The 20,838-nt window shown below is 54.4% G+C and overlaps 9 protein-coding genes across 11 annotated transcripts; 5 read left to right on the forward strand and 4 right to left on the reverse strand.

Moving 5' to 3' along the window:
* The first annotated feature begins 8 nt into the window (after positions 1-8).
* H310_00894 (hypothetical protein) lies at positions 9-4,160 on the forward strand. Of its 3 annotated transcripts, XM_008863848.1 has the most exons (11): positions 9-426; positions 582-694; positions 773-884; positions 943-1,086; positions 1,147-1,247; positions 1,327-2,536; positions 2,609-2,745; positions 2,805-2,952; positions 2,998-3,066; positions 3,115-3,234; positions 3,281-4,160. In XM_008863848.1, the coding sequence occupies exons 1-11, from the start codon at positions 16-18 to the stop codon at positions 4,094-4,096; spliced, it is 3,381 nt and encodes a 1,126-aa protein (XP_008862070.1). In that variant the 5' UTR covers positions 9-15; the 3' UTR covers positions 4,097-4,160. The 3 variants fall into 3 exon arrangements, with proteins under 3 accessions (XP_008862070.1, XP_008862071.1, XP_008862072.1); XM_008863849.1 differs by lacking the exon at positions 9-426 and having other exon boundaries at positions 513-694; XM_008863850.1 differs by lacking the exons at positions 9-426; positions 582-694 and having other exon boundaries at positions 746-884.
* On the reverse strand, positions 4,133-6,481 carry H310_00895 (hypothetical protein). Its single transcript, XM_008863851.1, has 2 exons — positions 5,986-6,481; positions 4,133-5,936 (listed from the first exon to the last, which is right to left on the reverse strand). The coding sequence occupies exons 1-2, from the start codon at positions 6,460-6,462 to the stop codon at positions 4,248-4,250; spliced, it is 2,166 nt and encodes a 721-aa protein (XP_008862073.1). The 5' UTR covers positions 6,463-6,481; the 3' UTR covers positions 4,133-4,247.
* Positions 6,482-6,570: 89 nt separating this feature from the next.
* H310_00896 (hypothetical protein) lies at positions 6,571-8,522 on the forward strand. The gene has a single exon (XM_008863852.1). It carries the CDS (start codon positions 6,613-6,615, stop codon positions 7,834-7,836), a length of 1,224 nt encoding a protein of 407 aa, XP_008862074.1. The 5' UTR covers positions 6,571-6,612; the 3' UTR covers positions 7,837-8,522.
* A 230-nt stretch (positions 8,523-8,752) lies between these two features.
* On the forward strand, positions 8,753-9,716 carry H310_00897 (hypothetical protein). Its single transcript, XM_008863853.1, has one exon. The coding sequence runs from the start codon at positions 8,804-8,806 to the stop codon at positions 9,638-9,640; it is 837 nt and encodes a 278-aa protein (XP_008862075.1). The 5' UTR covers positions 8,753-8,803; the 3' UTR covers positions 9,641-9,716.
* An 898-nt stretch (positions 9,717-10,614) lies between these two features.
* Positions 10,615-14,105, forward strand: H310_00898 (hypothetical protein). Its single transcript, XM_008863854.1, has one exon. The coding sequence runs from the start codon at positions 10,648-10,650 to the stop codon at positions 14,074-14,076; it is 3,429 nt and encodes a 1,142-aa protein (XP_008862076.1). The 5' UTR covers positions 10,615-10,647; the 3' UTR covers positions 14,077-14,105.
* H310_00899 (hypothetical protein) lies at positions 14,095-15,902 on the reverse strand. The gene is made up of 2 exons (XM_008863855.1): positions 14,318-15,902; positions 14,095-14,265 (listed from the first exon to the last, which is right to left on the reverse strand). Exons 1-2 carry the CDS (start codon positions 14,790-14,792, stop codon positions 14,180-14,182), a joined length of 561 nt encoding a protein of 186 aa, XP_008862077.1. The 5' UTR covers positions 14,793-15,902; the 3' UTR covers positions 14,095-14,179.
* Positions 15,413-15,945, forward strand: H310_00900 (hypothetical protein). The gene is made up of 2 exons (XM_008863856.1): positions 15,413-15,570; positions 15,629-15,945. The coding sequence occupies exons 1-2, from the start codon at positions 15,517-15,519 to the stop codon at positions 15,857-15,859; spliced, it is 285 nt and encodes a 94-aa protein (XP_008862078.1). The 5' UTR covers positions 15,413-15,516; the 3' UTR covers positions 15,860-15,945.
* Positions 15,946-17,080: 1,135 nt separating this feature from the next.
* H310_00901 (chaperonin GroL) lies at positions 17,081-18,943 on the reverse strand. Its single transcript, XM_008863857.1, has one exon. The coding sequence runs from the start codon at positions 18,918-18,920 to the stop codon at positions 17,151-17,153; it is 1,770 nt and encodes a 589-aa protein (XP_008862079.1). The 5' UTR covers positions 18,921-18,943; the 3' UTR covers positions 17,081-17,150.
* Positions 18,944-19,532: 589 nt separating this feature from the next.
* Positions 19,533-20,519, reverse strand: H310_00902 (hypothetical protein). Its single transcript, XM_008863858.1, has 5 exons — positions 20,447-20,519; positions 20,141-20,397; positions 19,996-20,094; positions 19,796-19,939; positions 19,533-19,738 (listed from the first exon to the last, which is right to left on the reverse strand). The coding sequence occupies exons 1-5, from the start codon at positions 20,451-20,453 to the stop codon at positions 19,661-19,663; spliced, it is 585 nt and encodes a 194-aa protein (XP_008862080.1). The 5' UTR covers positions 20,454-20,519; the 3' UTR covers positions 19,533-19,660.
* Positions 20,520-20,838: the final 319 nt, after the last annotated feature.

Here is a 20,838-nt window from a genome sequence, read left to right on the forward strand (position 1 = left end):
GCTTGGATAAAATAGATGGTGCCAACCAGCACCGCGAGCGCACCGCCGCGAGTTGCATCCAAGTCGGGCTCCCACCTCGAGAGCTCCACAGCCAAGAAGTTGAATGGTTCGAATGTGTATGACGACAGCTCGGATGACGACAACGGCAGCGACGGGAGTAGCAGCAGCAGTTCTGGTGGAGACGACGACGACGAAGGGGAGAGTGCAAGCGGATCCGACGGCAACGACGAAGGTGAGGTCGTAGATGCGAAACAACCTGTTCTGTCCCTCGGCAAGCCTTTCACCCCCCAGCCTGCTGACTTCACCGGTCCCATCGACAAGAACAGTCCCTTGGGGATTCTACGGTCCATGATCGAAATGGCTCAAGCATGTCACTTCCTTCATGTCTTTGGACCGACACTGAAGATTCCGACGATATCCCGCACGGTACTTTGTTTCTCTCCTTCGTTTGATGTGTCTATGCATTGGATCTTCGTCACTTTCTCGCTAAATATCGTTGGACGTCTGTTTCCAACTGAACAATGCCGTGACGCGGATCAAATGTCCTTTCCCTTCAATGCTCATATGGAATTGTTTGGAAGGAACTGGAAAGCAGCATTATCGACGGAAACAAGAGCGACGCGTATCCACTCCTCGTCGAAGTCTTGTACCGTCTTTGTCGCGACGCTGGACAAAAGATCGAAAAGGCCCGCATGTACGGTGGATCCAAGCTGTCAACCGACAATGCACTCACCGATCATATAAACGCTCATGCAACAACTCCTCTCGATAGGTTGCAAGAATGGGAGCGAGCAGTGCACCGCAAACTCTCCGAGAACTGGAAACGAGAGTTCCACGCCAACCCTATGCCAGGGTCGTTCGAAGATGTGTCCGTCCGCGATCGGGTACTGCAGTCATCTCCCACGACGGTGGTCCGTAAATTACCTTTCGTGGAAATACTAGGCTCGAATTCTGCATGCGCTGTGCGAGTGGAGGGTTCACGCAAGCGACATCGGCAAGTTCATCAGTGGCATTCCCGTCACAGTCCCCAATCCCAAGGATGACAAAGCGACCACCTCGACAACAGCGATCACGTTCGACTCACTCGTACGTTTTTGTGCTTGAGGATCGCCCTTTCAAGTTAAGGATGTTGACCTCTTGCTGAAGAGACCTGAACCTTTGGGCGAAGACGACGATGGAGCCATTTATTGGTACTTTCATGATGGATGCTGGGTGTACGCTGAAGATAGCCCCGCTTCTTCCCAAAGGTATCATTCCATACCATTGCTGGGGAATTCGTTCACCATGCTCAACTTCGCTGAATTCTGACGAGATCTGCTTTTCTAGACGCTCTGACCGCCCCGTGTACCACGTGCGGTACTCAACGCCATCGAAAATTCGACTATCCACGCATTTTGAACTGGAAAATAACACTGGTTTGGACACGCTGGTCGAAACCGTCCTGCCCTCCTCCTCGCTCAAGCGCAAACGGAGCTCTTCGTCCAAGAAGGAGAGCAAAAAGAGCAAGAGATCTAGCCACCATCGCAGCCATCGGTCGTCCGAGAATCGCCGTGAAGATGACGAAGGCGACGAGGAGCGATACGTGAAGCCACCAAGGGACGAGAAAACACAAAAAGTAGAAAAGAAGCTTGATCCCCCGATACCATCGTCGCCAGGGCCAAAACCAGTACCGAAAGTGGCGGAGGAAATGCCTCCACTGCACGACAAAACATCGGTCAAATCAGAAGAGAGTCCTATCCCAGACGAGCAAGATACACATGTGCTGTGCTCAATGTGCAAAAAGTCGTATGACATGTCGCTGCTTGACCCGCCGCTTCTCAAGAAGCCCCAGGGCGAGTGGAAATGCTTTGAATGCCTCGTGAACGACTGTCGCGGGTGGCCGCGCCGACGTCCTTCTCGCCAGGTTGCGCCACCTCCGCCACCCCCACGCCCGCCAGCAGCGGACAAAAAGAGCAGCAAGAAAAAATCGTCGTCGTCGTCATCTTCTAAGAAGAAAAGCAGCAGCAAGTCATCGTCCAAAAGCAGCAAGAGCCACCATTCGAGTTCGTCCAAAAAGAAGTCATCGAGAAAGCACCGGTCGTCATCGTCGCACAGTTACCCTGACGAGTACAAGCACTTGCTAAATCTATACCACACGCGCAAACGACAGCGCGACGTCGCACTGGCCGATTCGCTTGCGGCAGGCATGCCCCCCCCGCCATGGCATGACCAGCACCTGGCGGAATCTCACGGCTCATTACAAGGACTCTCGAATGGCAGCGGGTGGCGAGTTGTCAGTGCCTCAGTTGCTGATCTCAGGGACCTTTTGGCCACCAAGTTTAGTGGCGTGGGGTCTATGGCTGCTCAGCGCCTGAAAGGTCGGCTGATTCAGATTCTGAAAGCCGGTGAAGCAATGGAGGAGGAAGTTCGAAGACTGCGCCTGCAACAAGAACAACAACTCATGTGGCAAATGCAAGCACTGCCCCGTCGAGCTTCGTCGCGTGTAGCGCTGGAACGGCTCAAGAGCCAGAGCGACCCACACTACGTGAAGTCTGACGTACGTACAGCATTTCTGCTGATGATATGGTCCAAGGTCCCGGTCACTTCGCATTCTTATCGTCATGGCCAGGATGAGAATTCTTGGGAGGAAAAGCTAAATCCATCTACAGCCAACGACCGCGCACTGCGACTCAGTCGACGGACCAGTGCCTCTGATCTGACTCCAGAGGGGGAAAACCAACACAAACGCCGGCTAGCCATGGAGCGGTGCGATGCCTTGCAGAACAATTGCACTCAAGGGAAATGTGGCTTTACGTGGCATGTAGAGCTCATCGTGCGTCCCGACGGCAGCGTGAATGGGATGGTCCGTCCTCTGATGAAGATGAAGTCGTTACACCTCGGCAGACACGGCAATCTTCTTCGAATCACACTCCTCTCAAGGGCGGCGATTTGGTGAACTGGAAAACGATTCATGTACAACATTGAGCCATTCTGCTTGTGTCACTCTTCTTCGAGTAGGATCACGAGCATCCCCTCCGAAGCGTATGTGCAGCACTCGTGACTCGCATGATCCAGGAAGAAAAAGCGGTAACGACTACAAATGCCACAGACATTTGGGATGAAGCATTATTCTAGCCACCGTTTTCACGGCCGGTGGACCCAGTTGCTGACGGGTGTCCCGATTACTTTGCAGTTGTCAAACACCCCATGGATTTGGCCACTGTGAAGCTCCGATGCTTGAACGGGCATTACAAGGTACCCGTTTCTACGGACAAGTTAGCACGTCACGCATTGCATGTAGACATGGGCGATGTTCAAGGGAGACATGGCACGCATTTGGGCCAACTGCAAGCTGTACAACTCGGAAGGGGCGGTGATCGTCGAATATGCAAACGAACTTGAGAAAACGTACTTGGGTCTGGTGCGTCAAGCAGAAGGACATGGCGCAACCAGCATGCACGAGCGCGGCGTGATGAAATCTGCTAGCGACGACGACGATGAAGAGTTTCAAAAAAGCAGTGATAGCAGTCATGACGGTAGTTCCAGCAGCAGTGACCAAAGCAGTGCAGATGATGACAGCTCGAGCAACAGTAGCCACAGCAGTAGCAGCGACGAAGGCAAACGACAAAGTAAACTTCGGTCGCGCCCTTCCCGCTCAACTTTGGTGAAACCCATAGCCAGTCAACAACTCCCACCGCTTCGTCCCGCCCCCAAACCAACGAGATGGAAGAAACCCCAACGCAAGCAACGAATCTCATCAAGCTCGTCGTCAGAGTCAGATGTTGCAACAGCGACAACACGAAAGACGGCCCTTACGACGACCACTATCAACACAACCCCGAAACAGAACAATCCACCGAGGAATCCACTGACCCGACACCCCAAAACGATTGTAGAATCGTCATCATCATCGTCTGGTTCGTCCAGTTCGTCGTCCGAAGATGAGTCACCGACGAACCCACCTCCGCCTCCACCGTCGGCCAAGAAGAAACCACAGACGCCGCCACCACCGCCATGCACTCCCCCGCCGCCAGCTCCGTCGTCTGGAAGCATGGATGGCAACGAGTCATCGTCATCGTCGTCGTCGTACTTTTCCAGCAGCGACGACAGCGATTGATCTGTTTGATGTCACGAGGATAATGTTAACTTTCAATGCCAAAGGTGTTGCCTTTCATCCCTCATCAACAAAAACGAGAGGTGTCGTGCGTTTTGTTAAATAAACCGATGGAGATTGTACGGTGTGGCAAAATGGCAGGACCCCGCAACGTCTACCAAAGCAGCGCGTACGTGAGGGCGATCGCAATGGTGAGCCATAGCACATTGCTCTTGGCGGCTAGGAAACGCAGGTTCACACAAAAGCCTTCGCTCGAGTCAGTGTTGGGTTGGTGCAGTTCCAGCATCGTGTTGACGGCCACCGACACTTTGCACCAGAAGCGGACCAACGACGGGATTTCGTACGAACTGATCGGCTTGAACATGGGGTCGCCGCGATACTGCACCGCCGTGTCGACGGAGCTGAGTCGTTTGCCATGGCGAATTTGCGCTCGTCCTTCCGGCGTCAGCTGGTTCTGTTCATCCCGAGCTGCGTCGAGCGCTGCGAGTGAAAACGAACTCACCAATGGCGTCTGGAACGACGAAGCTGGCACGACATACGTCGTCGGAATGTCAAACACAATGCGGAGGCGGGTCGATGCGCGGTCCAGCGTCGCGTCAAACGAAGTGTCGGAAGCCGACGGCGACGTCGCCGACGGGGACACCGACGAGGAATTGGAGAACACGGACGACAGAAACAGTCCCGTGGACTGCTTTGGATGGGAATCGCGGGCGTATTGGAGTTTGTCGAGAACGTGTTCCGCATTGCGGCGAAAGTCTTGCGACAGTGACACGGGGTACGCCGTGAGGCCGAATTCAGACAAGTGGCGAATGAGCACATTGCTCTCGGCGGCCGAGAGTGTCGAAGGAGGGGATGTCGATGAAGCTGCAGGAGGTGACGTGGACTGGCTGGCCAAGAATGCGTGGGCTTGCGACAGCAGCGCGAGCAACTCGGGCGTGTAAATGCTCAACGCACGTTCGAGCATTTGTCCGGTCGCGATGTCCCATTCCAATTCGCGGGCATTCACGATGAATACCCCAAACAGTGTCGTATAGAAGTGGTAGTTGGCCAGGACGTAGATCGCGTACGCGGACGAGTACGTCGACGTGGGGGACGGTGTGGCTTTGGACGCCCAGTGGACGCACTGCCACGGCTGCAGGTACGCCAGCAACACATCGACCAACATGCAAAAGGACGTCGGGTTCGACGCGGGGGTGGACCTGGCAAACCCGATTTGGAAGAAATCGTAGAGAGGCTTTTGCAACGTCTTGAGCACAACGTGGGTGCTGGGATGGACGAGCAGCGGAATGTGTGGATCCGCCAGCACGTGGACCACGGTGAGAAGGAGGCTGCACAGGAGATCGTCCGTGTGAGGCGTGAGCTGATCCACTGCCTTGACGAGTGTGAGCGGGTGGTGCTGGATCGCGTCGGTCGAGCCATACGTGACTTGATTCTGGTGCAGCCAGACTTCGACGAGGAGGTTCAAGAACAGCTCCATCGACTGCTTCCGACCGCTTTTGAAAGAGAGTTTCTCCGGGCCGTGGGGAAGAAAGGCATCGAGATACGCCAGCAGGAGGACGTTGTAGGCGTGGCGTCGCGTGAGGGACTCAATGCCTTCCGTCGGAAATGACGAGCGCCACCAGTAATTGTTGGATGAGGTTGACAAAGCCTGACGTGACGACGATGGGGATGTTGATAAGTTGCCTGTGGAGACTGCCGTCGGTCGCTTGAGCTTTGATGTGGACACGGGATACCGAAGGAAGCTAAAGAGGAAGTAGCTTTGGATGGGCACCATGAAACACTGGTTTTTGCCGTTTACACTCAGACTCGGGGACGAAAACAGCTTGGCATACAGCGGCGTGACCTGCACATTCGTGAGCTCGTTGTCGCGAAAGTAGAAATTGTCGAGGTACCGTGCCAGTGTTGCGCATTTCGACCTGAACTGGTAGAGGAAGCAGCGTCAAGTCCAGGCGGAATCGAACGGCGTGCGAGATGTTGAAGACGAAGTCGAATAATGACTTCTGGAATAGCTCAACTACCGCCTGTCCTTCTTCTCCCAAGTGAGCGTTTGAACCTTGACTTGCGCGAGGAGACGTCGGACGTGACGATGTATGGCTGCCCGGCGACGATTCACCTAGCTGTCCATTGCTTGATGGAGTTGCAGCTATCCATGCCGCGTTATTCTTGGTCTGTAAATCTTCGCCAAATACTCGATCCAAGAAACGGGGAAAGAACGAGAAAAATTTGCGCCGACTGTCCACGGAGTGCATGTGCAACGGGGTGGATAGTTCCGTGGTAAGAAGCTTCTGAAGACGGGCACATGCCGTGGCTACGGATATCGCGCCGGGCTCGCCGGCATGGAGAAACTCGTCGAACTTGAGGCTATCCATGGTACGCAGGGCAGTGGTGGAGGCTAATGGAGGTGGGCCTTACGGATACGCTGTAAAATTATCCAGATATCCTGGGCCAATGACATTCGCGAGTTCGAATATCCAAATCAATATTCAAATCCACGCGGCGGGTGGGGCATCGGGAGCGCCATGGCACCGTCGACGCAAGACAATTGCGCGGCAGCGACAGCACAGCCTCAATCATCAGCACTGTCTTCTTCATGGACGCTACAGTCACCGCGTGAGCCCAATGTGTTCACGTTTGAGTTGGCACCAGTGTGCATTGGCCGTAGCCGCGACTGCGAGGTGTCCCTGTTGTCTGATGCCACTTCATCCCGCGCAATCAGCAAGAAACACGCGCGACTGTACCCGTGCTTCTTCGAAAACAACCAACAGGTGCGATGGTTCCTCAAGGACCTCGACAGCAAGCACGGCACAAGCGTCAACGGCCATGATATCCAGTCGGACGCGTCTGTACAAGTGTTTGACGGCGACACGATCGAACTCGCACGGCACGTGCAGCATCATGTTAAAGACAGCTCTTCTCCTCCGTTTGCATTCAAGTGTCGCCTCCATGGCCCTGGCAATGCATTGCTCACGTTGGTCACATCATGCGTGTTGAATCACCGGCCATCAGCACATGCTTGCAAGCCCTCCACACCGACCGCGGACAAGCGAAAATATCAATCACCAAATCCCCACCACAAGCATTCGTCCTCGCAACATGCGTCCTCGGACGGTGACTACGCGACGTTGAAGAAACGATTCCGTACCCTCGAAGCAGATCCAACCAACCGCGACGAGTCCCCCCTCAAATGTCCCGTGTGCTTTGAGTACTTCGTTGACAGCTTGACGCTGACGTGTTCTCACACGTTTTGCGGCAATTGTTTGCGTAGCTGGCTCCAACTCTCGCTGACGTGCCCCACGTGCCGTGTGGCAGTCACGGACTTTCCCGTGCGAACGCGGGCTCTGGACAATTTGTGTGTGCAGTTAGTTGATCCAACGGACACTGCGTGGATTTCGCGGCAAGAAACATGGATTGCCAATGCGACCAAGATGAACAGACAGGCCCAAAAAATTCGACACGCGTTCCTAGAGACGAAAGTCTTGCCGTGGCCGAGCGTGTGGACAACGTGGCACGATTCGCGGGTCGGTGACGCCTTCTTGAGGACAGTGTCGTCGTCAGTGGGTTCGGTGCGAGAGGCGTGGTGCGAAGGCGTGAACCTGACGGAAGAAGCCATCGATCGCCATGCGAAGGCGAAACTTGTCGTAGCGACGTCCAACTTGCAGCTCACGAACGAAACACCATGCGGTGATGCAGCGACCACCGAGAGTCTCCGCCACCGCCTTCGAATGTTCCTTCGATACGGATGAGCATGGCATGCCTCACAGAGATGATTGATAGAGCAGTGGCGGTTCCACCATTGCTGTTAACAGTTTTCGTCTGCGAGTAGTTGCATGTACTGACCGTATAGTTGCGAATCGTAACCTGTGCACTACCGACGTCCTCGAGGACCCAGCTTCACATCGACCATACTCCGCCCTGTCCTCGACGCATCGTTGCTGGAGCAGCACTCCTGCTCGAATGGCGGTTGCTGGCCGCAGACGTCACTCTTGAGCCCTTGACACTTGGTCAGGTTTGGGACAAGCGAAAATGCCCGCAAGGACACCCATGAATCCGACGTCGACGACAGCAATACGTCGAAGGGGTTCCTTGCGCATTCCACTGCCACCGCATCCCTTATATGGAGACACTCAGTCGATGAAATGGGCTTGGGTACGGGCTTTTCTTTTCCATCGACATCGTGTTGGGATTCGTTACTGATGAGGCATAAAACCATAATTGTTTCAGGGTCGTCTGCAGCTGGGGCATATTGATTCCTTAGGACCCTGTTCTGTGTCCCGCGACGAGTGCATGTGCGACCCTGGTCAAGCTTGAGGAGCTGGTATGCCGTCACATCGTCGCAGGCACCCACCAGGCAGATGCCGACGGTTGGCTGGCTACTTAGCCACCTTGCCATGGCGCACCGTGCGCCGCACCTTGTAGCGATGCGAAACGCTTCATTGCTTGTGATTGGCTCAAGGGGTAGGGATTCCATTTCATACAAACCTCTATATGTCGTACCTAGTATCCGGATAATCGCAAGTTAAGTTAAATTGTACTGGGCCAATGTATATAGCCTTCCGGCGGAATTTAATGAAATCATAGTTATCCAGCCAATGAACGTGGAGTTGGTGAACTTATCCGGATGGAGCAGCCAATTGATCCCTCTTCTTCTGCATCTCAGAACGAGCCACGGCACTCCACCTGCTCGACCACTGCCCGACCGTTGAATCCGTCATGGCCGCCGTGGACATCGAGAGCCAGCAACTCCACCTCCATGCGGAAGCGTCTGCCTATGACAATCCCAACGTCGATGGGGCCGATGACGCTGAGACTGAGGAAGCCGAGGAGGACATGTACGACGACAACGACGACAACGATTCGTTGCATGGTCCTGTTTCCAGTCTTGGCAAGCGCTTGAATGACTCGACTGCAGCTCCTGATGGGAAACGCCTTCGTACGAATGATCCGGACAGCATCATCGACTTGGGCGAGGAAGACGACGAAGATGATGACGATGATGACGACGACGAAGACACCGACAGTAGTCCTGCCCTGCGTCACTACGCGAAGAACGGAGCGTCCAAGCAGTTCATGAGCAAAGGAAATCGAACGATGGGGCAGTTTGACCACGACGACACCGATCCCGCCAGCCAACAACATACGAACCTGCAACGGCTTCTAGACTCGATGGATAGCAAAACGAAGATGGAGCTGTTCCAAGACGCACTCGAACTATGCGGCAATGATCTGTTCACGGGACACGAAGCATGGCAGGATCAGTTGCTTCTCAAAGCCTGTCGATTGCACCCTGCGTTTGTGAGCTCGATCAACGAGCTCGCGCATCAGAGTGGATCGTACAACACACCAGTCGTCCTGAGTGGCGACGAAGATGACGAGGAGGACGATGAAGACGCAGACGACGATGATGATGAAGGCAGCGCGTCACTTATTCAGGGCACGGAAGCTCCCGCGCAAGACGATGATGACGATGAAGGAGACGCCGAAGCGCTCAATTTTGTCGAAGATGATGATGAGGAAGAGTTGGAACTGGGCGATCTGTCCGACTTATAGGGAAAACGAGAAGGGCAGCTAGCTAACTATGTATGAAGGGTGAAATCACAACATGACCAACAGAATTTGAACGTGCCTCGAAGCGTCGACAGCGCGCAACGCCGCGTGGCATGGTCTGGCGATGAAGGAGGTCGCGTGCTTGGGGACCGCGACAAATTGGTTGACTTGACCATGTCGACGACGTGTGTTTTTGTGTTGTACCAACCAAATATAAATGTCTTCCCAACGTAGCTGCATACGTTAAATAAAAAATTTCGCCTGAAACAAAAAGCTGCTCGGGAAAGTTGTGTGAGCATGAACGCAGCCCAACGAAACCCGCTTGATGGCGCGTCGCGTTGCGAAGGTGGCGAAAGGGAAGAGATGCACGCTTCGATCATCCCAAGTCGAAGGGCAGATTGTAACCGCTGGTGAGTTCTGTGGGGTTGGGTGCGGGAAGCGCAGCATTAGTTGCGGTTGCGCTCCGTGCCCATCACCTCGATTCCATCTCACACTGCACGACAACAATGGCACATAAAGGCGTCATGCTCTTCGATCGAACTTGTTCGGTCATGGCTTGGCTCTTTCTCAACACACCATGCCTCTCATGCTCTTAACATTCCGTGGGCTCCCGTCTGTCGGCCGCGCCGCTGTCGTCAAAGACGTCCATCATGTCCCAGTTTCAATTCTGTCCGTCGCAAACATGTAACAAATGAAGTTCAGAAGTGATCTATTTTAGGAAAAATTGGCCAATTTTCGCGTTCTGGCCGAAATTGCGTCGAGGCGATCAGAATTGTGCACTTCATCTACTAATATTTCTATACGTTTATGTGTGATTCATTTTGCAAAATCGATTTATAGAGGTTTGGTCTATATATTTGTGGTAAAGCGATTACGTCAAAACCCTCAAAAAGGATAAAACTGTACGTCCAGCAAGAATTTGACAGAAGTAGTACTAGTTTCGTGTGGTTCGATTGGGAAGTGTAACTTCTCCCACGTGCACACCGACGGAACTTGCCACAACACTTGCGATGCCGCGGGGTGGATTTGGCGACGCCGGGTTCGCTCTCTCCTTTGCGAGCCTCAAGAAGCGTCGGCGATCAGGAGATGATTTGCGGTCTCCAGGAGCGACAGGTGGGATGGTCATTGTGGGTGACGACGACGACGACGAAGACGAAGTGATTGAATTCGACGAGCTGCACACGCCGCCGCCGATGCTACAGAACACGGCGCTCTCGATGCCACCACATCCTAGTCTTGTCGTCCCGCGCCAGCATTCCTTTGGATACGACGTTCGTCGCGCGCATTTAGTGACTGATATCGGTGACCACGGGACGCAATCGTACCGATATAAATCTGTGCAACATAAAGGGGTACCGTCCGAACAGCCGCACCACTCCGACCGGCCGTCCAACGCAGCTGCCATGGCCGCTCCCTTCGCGACGACCTTCCACGCGCTTCTACGTCGTCGCGAACGAGAAGAAATTAAAATGCGCACGAGCAGTGTCTCACATCCCCAAGATCCCTCACGCGACTCGGCTGTCCTCGAGAAGTTTAAATACGTTCACCCCATGGACATCGTGGACAAGGAGCGGTTTGTCGCGCGGTATCTTCAAGAGCATCAGCGGTACACGTTCGCTCTGGTGCTTCGCAACACGTTTCAAGTGATGGATTACCTCAAGGTCAAGTACCCCAACCGAAACCACGCCACAAACGCGACAAAAGTCGCCAACCAAGTTCGCATGATGCACGAGAAGGTGTGTCGGCGCCTCGTCCAAGCCGGTTTGGGCGTCATCCTTCTCGACAACGATACGATCGTGAACGATGCCGACCGGGCTTTCACGCCGCACATGCGGCAATACGCGGAAACCAACCAAATATGCATCTTGGTCGATCCATACAAGGACAAGGACCTTCTCGCGCACGAATTCAAACGCGAAAAGGACGAGTGGGCGATCAAGAAAGGATCGGCGTCAGCGAGGCTGAGCGAGAACAGCTACATGGCGCCCAACCTGACTTTTTCGCCGGCACTCGAGCTCCAGCTGACGCAAACCATCATCACGAATGCGCTCAAGGACTATGACACGGAAGAGTGGGTGCAGGACATGCAGAACGAGCTCGGGCACTGGGACGTGATCGAGCACTGCTTTCCGTTGCAGGACCGCAAGTTCAACGAAGAATTTTTCGAGGAGTATCGGAAGCGAACATTTGACTTTAGCATGGCGAAAGCGACGACGGGCAACCGCGAGCGGTGGGCGATCGAGGAGCTTCGATTCCACTTTGGCGAGCGCGTTGCATTCCTCTTTGCGTTCATGCACATCTACAGCAAGCTCTTGCTCCCGCTCACGGTCACATGCGTGCTGTACTACCTCGTGTTTCGAAGCATGGGCGGGTACGTGTGGCAGCAGTACTCGCAAGGGCTGGCCGTCATTTCGTTCTTTGGTGCGTGTGTATGGGCGCCGCTGTTCCTGGTCTTCTGGGAGCGGGAAACGGCGCTGCTTGTCGAGAAGTGGAACATTGGCGAGAAAGAGACGGCGTTCGACGCGAACGACGAGAACCCCATGTTTCAGTACAAGTGGAGCCGCAACCCCTTGACCAACAAAATGGAAAAGGTCGCGCTGAGACGCAACAAGACTGGCATGCAGCTCGTCATGCTCGGTTTCCTCGGCTTGAGCATTGTCCTCCAGAGCATCTTCACGCTTCCGTTTATCCAGTGGTACGTGTATGCGAAGACAGTGTACACGTGCGACGAGTGCCGGCATGTGGAAGGCGCAACGTGCTGGCAGATGGCGACGTGCTTCCAGTCGGCCGACTCGTCGTTTGGCAGTGACCGGTGGTGGTACATCTTGGTGCAGGGTGCGCTCCTCGGTCTCCTCATCGACGTCGTGTTCTTTGAGCTGTTCAACTGGCTGTCGGCCAAGTTTGTGTCGTGGGAAAACTACGCGTCCAAGTCGGAGTTTGACAATCGTCTGGTCCATCGGCGGTTCCTCTTTGTCTGGATGAACTGGTTCTTTTGGTTTTTGTTTCTGGCATTCGTGTACTTGCCGTTTGGCGAGGTCGTGGTCGAGTACCTCAAGTCACCCGACAACAGCTCAACGGTCCCGCACTTTGTCCAGAGCATCTTCAAGGCGGTCAATTGGGACCCAGCCGTCCTAACGATGGATACGCTGTTTGTGACGCCGCTCGTGATCACGCAGTTCCTCAACATGCTCATGGAAACGATCTTGCCGTACTTGATTCGAAAATGCAAAGGCAAACCGATGCACTTTCGAAACGCGTGCCTCGTGTCCGTCCTCCGTGTGTGGAAGTGGTTCGTCTGGCGGCTGCGCCTCGACCACACCCACCACGGCGCGACTAGAATCAACTCGAACTCGAGCGCACGCGCGCTGAGCGACGCCATCTCACACTCGTCGAGGTACTTTATTCCGCTCATGCTGTTCTCGGACGACTCGAACGGGTACACGGCGTACAACGTGGTCGCAGATGCCAAGCTCACGCCATTTGACACGACCTTCGACTACCTCGATGCATCGATTCAGTTTTCGTACGTCGTTATGTTTACAGTCGTGTGGCCGCTGCTTCCGTTCCCGGCCTTTTTCAACAATCTCCTGGAAGTCCGCGGCGATGCGTTCCGGCTCCTGTTTGTGAATCGCCGGCCCATGCCCCGCCGCGACGTCAACATCGGCGAGTGGGCGACCGTGCTGTCGTACGCCAACATCATCGGGATCACGGTGGTTGTCGGGTTGATTGCTGTCTACCACTTTTCCGCGTTTCTCGATCACGGTTGCAATTTTGAATTCGCGACAGCGGCCATGGTCCCGATCTCAGCGTTGAATGCGTCGCAAGCGATGAACCCCGCCCAGTGCGCGATACAAAAGAAAACGTCGTGGGTGATGCCTCAAATCATCGTGTTTGTCCTCCTCGAACACGCCGCGTTCTCGATTCGATACCTCGTCCTCCAGGTCAACAAGGTCCCGTCCAGCATTGAAAACAGCCGCAAGGTCAAAGCCCTCGAAGCGCTGGGCCACATGCGGTCCGCGCACAACGAGCAGTTTGACTGCCTACGCCAGCTCCGCCTCATGTTTGACAAGTACGACCGAGACGGGCATGACTACATCGATAGCCCCGACGTCCTCCAAGCGTTTGTGGCCGAGTGGACGGGCCGCCCCGCCTCGGACATGATGTCCAAGGAAATCCTGTTCAACTACATGGACAAGACACAAGTCGGCCGCGTGTCGTTTGCGTCCGCGTCGCTACTGCTCATTCACGTCCACCACGATCGGTTTCTGTCGCGCATTTTGGGCATTGCCGACTGGCTCGACGACTTTCAAAATGCGCAGATTCAGCATCGCCCGGACGATTGCACGGACGATGACGAGATGGACTGTCGGCCATCGTACCTCGAGTCGTGGCGCGCCCGGGAGCGAGCACAGTTGCACCATTACGACAGCCCCGCTTAACAATATGTAAAGTGTGATTGAAACACAAATATGTAAAGGTGCGCTCAGTGCCATCGTCACCGCGACGACGGAAAGCAAGACATAGAGGTGATGCATTGAGGAATTACTTGTGAGATGTATGGCGGACAGCGCGAACGGCGTCGGTGACCTGTCGTGCCAACGTAGCGGTCTGAATGTACTGCTCGAGGACTAGAACATGAAGCAGTGAGGTTCGAGTAAAACACGGGCAAGGAAGACCGACCTTGAGAGAACTGAGCTTGGGCCGCGCGAAGGTCTTGCGACGGCATGGGCGCGAACCAAAAGATGGGCGTGGGTAGAGTTGACTGAGTTGTCGTTGTTGCAACTGCGTCCACAGTCGAGTCGACTTGTGACGTTGCAGGAGCCTGCTTTTGCTTTCGATGTCGGAGGGCGGCTTCCGTCGAGAGCGACGACGTCGTTTCCGCCGCACGTTTTTCATGTTGCAAGATTGCATCTTGTTCTTGGTTCCAATCCTTGCGAACGCGGTACGCTTCATCCGCGACGGTCACCCCAGTCGTGGCGTCGAAAGTTTCCTTGAATGAGAAGGACGACAGAACATCCGTTGCCACGCTGCGTTTTGCTGCCGATAGTTTGAAGAACGCAGCACGAAGGGTGTTGGATGCTTCTAGTGTCGCGCGACTGTATTGCGCCGTCGCATCCAGACTCGTCAGGAGCAGCGCATCCAGGTCCTTGTCCATCGCAGGATTCGTCGCGTCTTGTCCGGATACCGAAGCGTGTCGAATACACGCGGTGATTGGTGGATTCTATCAACTTGTTACGCTTGGCAAAGTCCGTTTGCTACAATTGATATAACACGTTTTATAAACGTCCGAAAAGCTCCATCCAAATATGTCGTCGAAATTCAACAAAATTGTTATGCAAAACATGTTGCTTTTTCTATCCAAGTACCACCAGAATCCAGTGGAACAGTTTGTTATAACTGCTGCTATGTCGGCAGTATAAAACGGGTGAACCCCCGAGTCCGTCAACAAAGTGACGAGGTCGAATCAACATCCTGTCGGGAGAGGGTTGACCCCCCAACCCAACTCCATGCCACACGAGCGCTTCACAATGGAGCGTTCTGCTGCACCCCTTGCCTAAAAGGTGAGCGCCCGCTCCGAGCCACAAGCGAAAGGGTGTGTTCAACACGCTCACCCTCGTCGAGAGACCTGCCAGGGCGTGTAGCCCACTTCACACGCCGTTTGGTTGTCCAATCGCGGGGGAGTTACACACACCTCTCTCTCTCTTCCGGTTTCAATGAAATTCGATTGGTGGAAAAACCGTATCCGATTTGGTGCCTCCAATGAAATCGCTTGAAACGCATGAGTGGGTTTCAAACGTCTCGGTGGTGGTAAAGGACGCCGAGTGAACCCGACCAGTCAGTTCCTGATTGCCCCCTTCCAACACACACACACGACAACGATGGCCTCCCGCAAAGCTACGACGTTCGCCCAAGCTTGGCTCCGCGACACCGCCGTACGTCGGAACGATGCTTGATTCATCCCGATCTGACGAGATTCCCCGATCGAACTAGGCGTACCCGATCATTGCCGTCATCGGTGGTGCCCTCTGCTTGACCGCGTTCAGCAGCGCCCGGTACCTTGCCGCGTCGCCTGAAGTGCACTTCAACAAGGCCAACCGCGGCAACCCTGTGATCAGCGAAGAAAACGTCAAGGGCTGGAACAGCCACCGCAAGGGCATCCGCAACTGGTCGGAGAACAAGATCAACCAACACCAGAAGGAAAAGGGTCTCCAAGGCTTCTAAGCGTAGTGCTCTCCTCCCCTTGCATGTATCGAGTAAACCCGACAAATCCAACAATAATGTGAATTTACAACGCGTGTGTTGACCCGTGCATGTTCTATGGCGTCGCCATTTCTATGGAGCATGGGCGACCCTCCTCGCATCAAGGCGTACCATTGCTGGACTGTACCAGACCCTCGCAAGGTCGGCAGCGTCGCTGCTTTCTGTCGCCCGCAGCACCAACGGCGTCGACGCAACTCCACATCCGTCCCCTCTCCACGCTCGATGGCACGAACATCCTCGTCCAACGAAGGATGCCGCACCTACCTGTGCAGTCCTCCCCCCCCACAGCCCCGTGCGCCTCCAACGTGCTATTGTTTTGCATGCACGTGTCTATGTCGAGGGTGGTGGACCTCGTTTTCGAGCACATCCACGCACTTTAGCGATACCTCTCGTGCTTAGCGCCTTGCGGATTGCAGGCGCCATGTCAAGCGGTGGTCGCGATGGCCGTTCAGGAGTTTCCACATCATGCATGAAGTTTTGACTCGATGGAAGGGCATGGGACGCTTGCGACCTGCTTCTTTAAAGGACAATGGATGCTGCGAGGTCAACTTCGCCTCCAACATCATGCCATCCGATGGGAATTGCGCTGCCATGCCAGCCCCATGGAACCTGGCAAGTGAAAGCTGCTACGGTCGTCCTTGGATGCCCCGGACATTGTGCGTATAGCAAGGCGTTTTCCATGACGATATGTCAAAGCGCTAGGTCGAGATTCGCTTGTCCGCAGCGATAGTGCGAATGAGGGCAGGTGATGCCGCAGTACGACTCTGCCTTGGCACAAATTCCATCACGGCTATGGGTTTCCCACGACGAGAAGGGCACACGATCGCCCAGCGTCCCCGTGCAGTTGGACGATTTGGCAACATGCTATCCACGACCATAGGCCATCTCAACCTGCACAACAGCGACCGATCCTAGCACTGTCGACCGTACTTGGTCAGGAAACCGCACAGCTCAGCGCCTCGAGCGTCATGCTCCACCCCAGTCCTAGCTCCATCAACTGCACGAAGCGCAGACTTCTCGGGCGCACGCAGGAACCTTGCGCACGCCTGCCCACTTGACGTTGGGCGTCGTAATCACATTCGAAGAATTGCACACACTGTGCCTGGGTAGGCGCGGCGGACGAGCTCAACAGGGTCGTGCATTCGAGTTTTTGCAAGCCGTGCGACATCGTCGCCATACGACTCGACAGGTCGGACGAGGGAAGACAACTATTCTATTTGTTAAATGGATTTTTGAATCGCACACGAGGCATTTACATCATGCCACCCATGCCGCCCATACCGCCCATGCCGGGCATGCCACCAGCGGCAGGGGCGTTTTCTTCCGGCAAGTCGGCAATCAAAGCTTCTGCCGTCATCATCAACGACGCCACACTCGACGCGTCCACGAGGCCAGTGCGCACCACCTTGGTGGGGTCGATAATCCCGGCTTCAACCATGTCGACGTACTGGCCCGTTTGCGCGTTGAAACCAAACGTGGGAGAATCCTGTTCGAGCAACTTGCCCACAATCACCGCGCCTTCTTCACCGGCGTTCTTGGCGATTTGGGTCACAGTCGATCGGCACGCACGTTCAATGATTTGGATGCCCACCTTTTGGTCCATGTTGGCCACGCCGTCGTACAATGACTTGAGGTTGCGCGATGCCCACAACAAAGCGGTACCACCGCCGGGCACAATCCCTTCTTCAACGGCGGCGCGGGTGGCGTTAAGCGCATCCACGACGCGGTCCTTCTTCTCGCCCACTTCGACTTCGCTTGCACCACCAACCTTGATGACGGCAATACCGCCGCCCAACTTGGCCAGGCGTTCCTGGAGCTTTTCCTTTTCGTAGTCAGACGTGGATTGCGCAATCGAGTCCTTGAGCAATTCCACACGTTCAGCAATTGCGTCCTTGGCGCCTTCGCCGTCCAAGATCAAAGTATCGTCCTTGGTGATCGTCACCTTCTTGGCCGTGCCGAGAATGTCGGGGGTCGCGTTGTCCAGGCGAAGGCCAACGTCTTCGCTAATGACCTTGGCACCGGTCAAGACGGCCATGTCTTGCAAACCAGCTTTGCGGTTGTCACCGAAACCAGGGGCCTTGACGGCGCACACCTTGATGCCGGCACGGATGCGGTTGAGAATCAAAGCCGCCAACGCTTCCGACTCGACATCTTCCGCGATAATGAGCAACGGGCGTTGCGCCTTGTACACAAATTCCAACATAGGGGCAATGCCTTGGGCCGACGACACCTTCTTTTCGACCAAGAGGATGTACGGGTTTTCCAATTCGCAAGCTTGGTTCTTGCTGTTGGTGACGAAATAGGGAGAGATGTAGCCACGGTCAAACTTCATGCCTTCAACGACTTCCAATTCGTTGTACAACGTCTTGCCATCTTGGACAGTGATCACACCTTCGCGGCCGACACGTTCCATGGCGTCCGAGATCAAGTCGCCAATTTCCTTTTCGCTGTTGGCAGAAATCGTGGCAACTTGAGCCACCTTTTCCTTGTCGTCAATATCTTGCGACAACTTGGCCAATTCCGACACAACATGGTCGACAGCCAATTGGATACCGCGGCGCAAGTCTTGAGGGTTCATGCCGGCCGCGACACTCTTGCAACCTTCACTGTAGATGGCGCGGGTGAGCACGGTGGCGGACGTGGTACCGTCACCCGCGGCGTCGTTCGTGTTGTTGGCGACTTGGCGCAACAATTGAGCCCCCATGTTTTCAAACTTGTCACGGAATTCAATGTTCTTGGCCACGGTCACACCATCTTTGGTGATCTTTGGGGCGCCGTATGCTTGGTCAATCACGACGTTGCGACCCTTGGGACCCAACGTGACCTGGACGGCGTCAGCGAGCTGATCAGCGCCCTTCAACATGAGGGCACGGCCTTCAACACCGAAGCGGATGTCCTTGCCGGAGGCAAAGAATCGCTTGGACATGGTGCGCGCCATCTGCGTTGGAACTTGCTTCGAGAGCATGGTGTTTTTGACGAACGGGAAAATTGCAAACTGCGCTCGTCCCCATGTTGAATCCATGGCCAGCCCTACCCTCAATTAAATGTGACAGGTTTATCCGTGGACGCAAGTGGGGGTATACAAACACCAAGTGACTTTTGTTTGTCGGTCCATTCATTCCAAATGCCAGATGCGGCAGTTGAAGCCTTTCTAGAAAAGTCACCATGGCTCGGTGCTTGGAATCTCGGAGCATCGGTGGTTGTGGACACCTGCAAAAGCGACTTGTACGAGTGTCTACAGCAGTCATGAACTGCACTCATGCCACCGATACAGCGAAGGGAAGGTCCCTCGTTACCGACTATCAAGCAATGGTCATGGACAGTTCGCACCTTCGGCAGCATTCCACGCAAAGAAAATATAAAGTATTACAGGAATAGGGTTGACTGCCACTCATTCAATTAATTGCGATTGGTCAAAAGATCGTTTGCGAATCTTCTATGTCTGGGGAAAAAGGTGGCCGTGGACGCGACAGGAGAAGACAGACACTGCGACGGCTGCAGGAGTCTGCTACGCAAAGATGGGCGCCCCCAAGGAGGTCAGACGTTGATATGTGCAGGCGGTTCGTTGAAACCCAACCGGTTGCGAACGCAAGCATGCTCTTCTTGCATCGCAGCGACCAGGCTCGTACTCGTACGATGAGCCAACGACATGAGATGTGTGAGGGTGCATGCGTCCCATGATGAGATGATCTTATTGTCCGCAACGATTGTGCGAAGGTTGAATATGGGAAGAGCACGATGAAAGTATTCATATACACGGCATTACATAGTTGTCAGGAGTCGTTCGACCGCGGCATTTTCGTCGCCCTTGGCTTCTGCCAACGCCTTGTGCACTTTATCCTATGCACAAGAGTTCCCATGATCAAGTTAAGGATTGAGCAATAAGGTAGGGTGTACCTTGGGGAATCCCATGTCCATGAGGCGTTGGACTGCTTCGCTGTCGTTCTCCGACTTTTCCGTGGCATAAGTTTGCGTCCAAAAAGCCGCCGTGCTGTTGAAACGTTCTTTGTCGTGAATGTACATGCGCGCCACTTCCGCGTCCTAACACACACGCAAGTGAAGTTAAGGCGCTGTGTTTCTCGCTATCGTTTGAAAACCTGTGGGTCTGTGGGTTCGGCAGCAGATAACAGCGCTTGGATGGATAAGAGGGTGGTTTTGATCGTTAGGGCAGGGGACCACGCATCTTTCAGGATGTCCTGTGCATGTGTCAAGCAACTGGGAACAAAGGACTCGGGCACATACGAGACAAATTGCTCCTGTTTGCGACGAAATGTTGGGGTGCCAAATCTTCGTTTCAAATCGAACCTTCGGCGGCTCAAAGGGATATGTCTTTGGGATGTTGATTTCCAGCACAAAATGGCCGCCTTCATACGGCGTACCCACGGGCCCGCGGATGGTACCAACGAGGGCATCCCAAACGCCGTCTGAGCGCAGCGACGCCGAGACACCGGACAATTCAACGCCGCGTTGGCATTCTTCCAACTCCTTCCTGATGCGTCCTAGTGCGACGTCACTTGAAGCCTCGGTCCATGCATCTGCAAGTCGTACCTGCCATGCCGCCGCCGGGTCAGCGTGCGACGAATTCGGTGGAAACTTGATGACTGTATGGTTTCTTCTCCAAGCTGTTCCTGTCTATGCCAACCTTGCGTGCATACAAAGATGATGTTAAAAATTTCCTTATAAATATTGTAGATTCAGCCCAAAATCGAAATTTCCTGCAAATTGTACAAAACACGCTCCAACTCACGTCCAATCGAATTACAGCACTTGCAGTGTGCAATTCGTCATGTTGGAAAGAATAGTGCTCCAGAACCACGCGTCCGCCGACACCAGGATACACTGCTTGTATGGACATTTCATGTTGGGCTTGTCTAAGTCATACTTGGCATATGTGTATGGCAAAGCACCATCGACCATATCGCGTTGGATTAAGCAGTACA

The sequence above is a fragment of the Aphanomyces invadans genome (assembly GCF_000520115.1).
Source record: "Aphanomyces invadans strain NJM9701 unplaced genomic scaffold supercont1.2, whole genome shotgun sequence".
NCBI classification, from domain to species: domain Eukaryota; phylum Oomycota; class Saprolegniomycetes; order Saprolegniales; family Verrucalvaceae; genus Aphanomyces; species Aphanomyces invadans.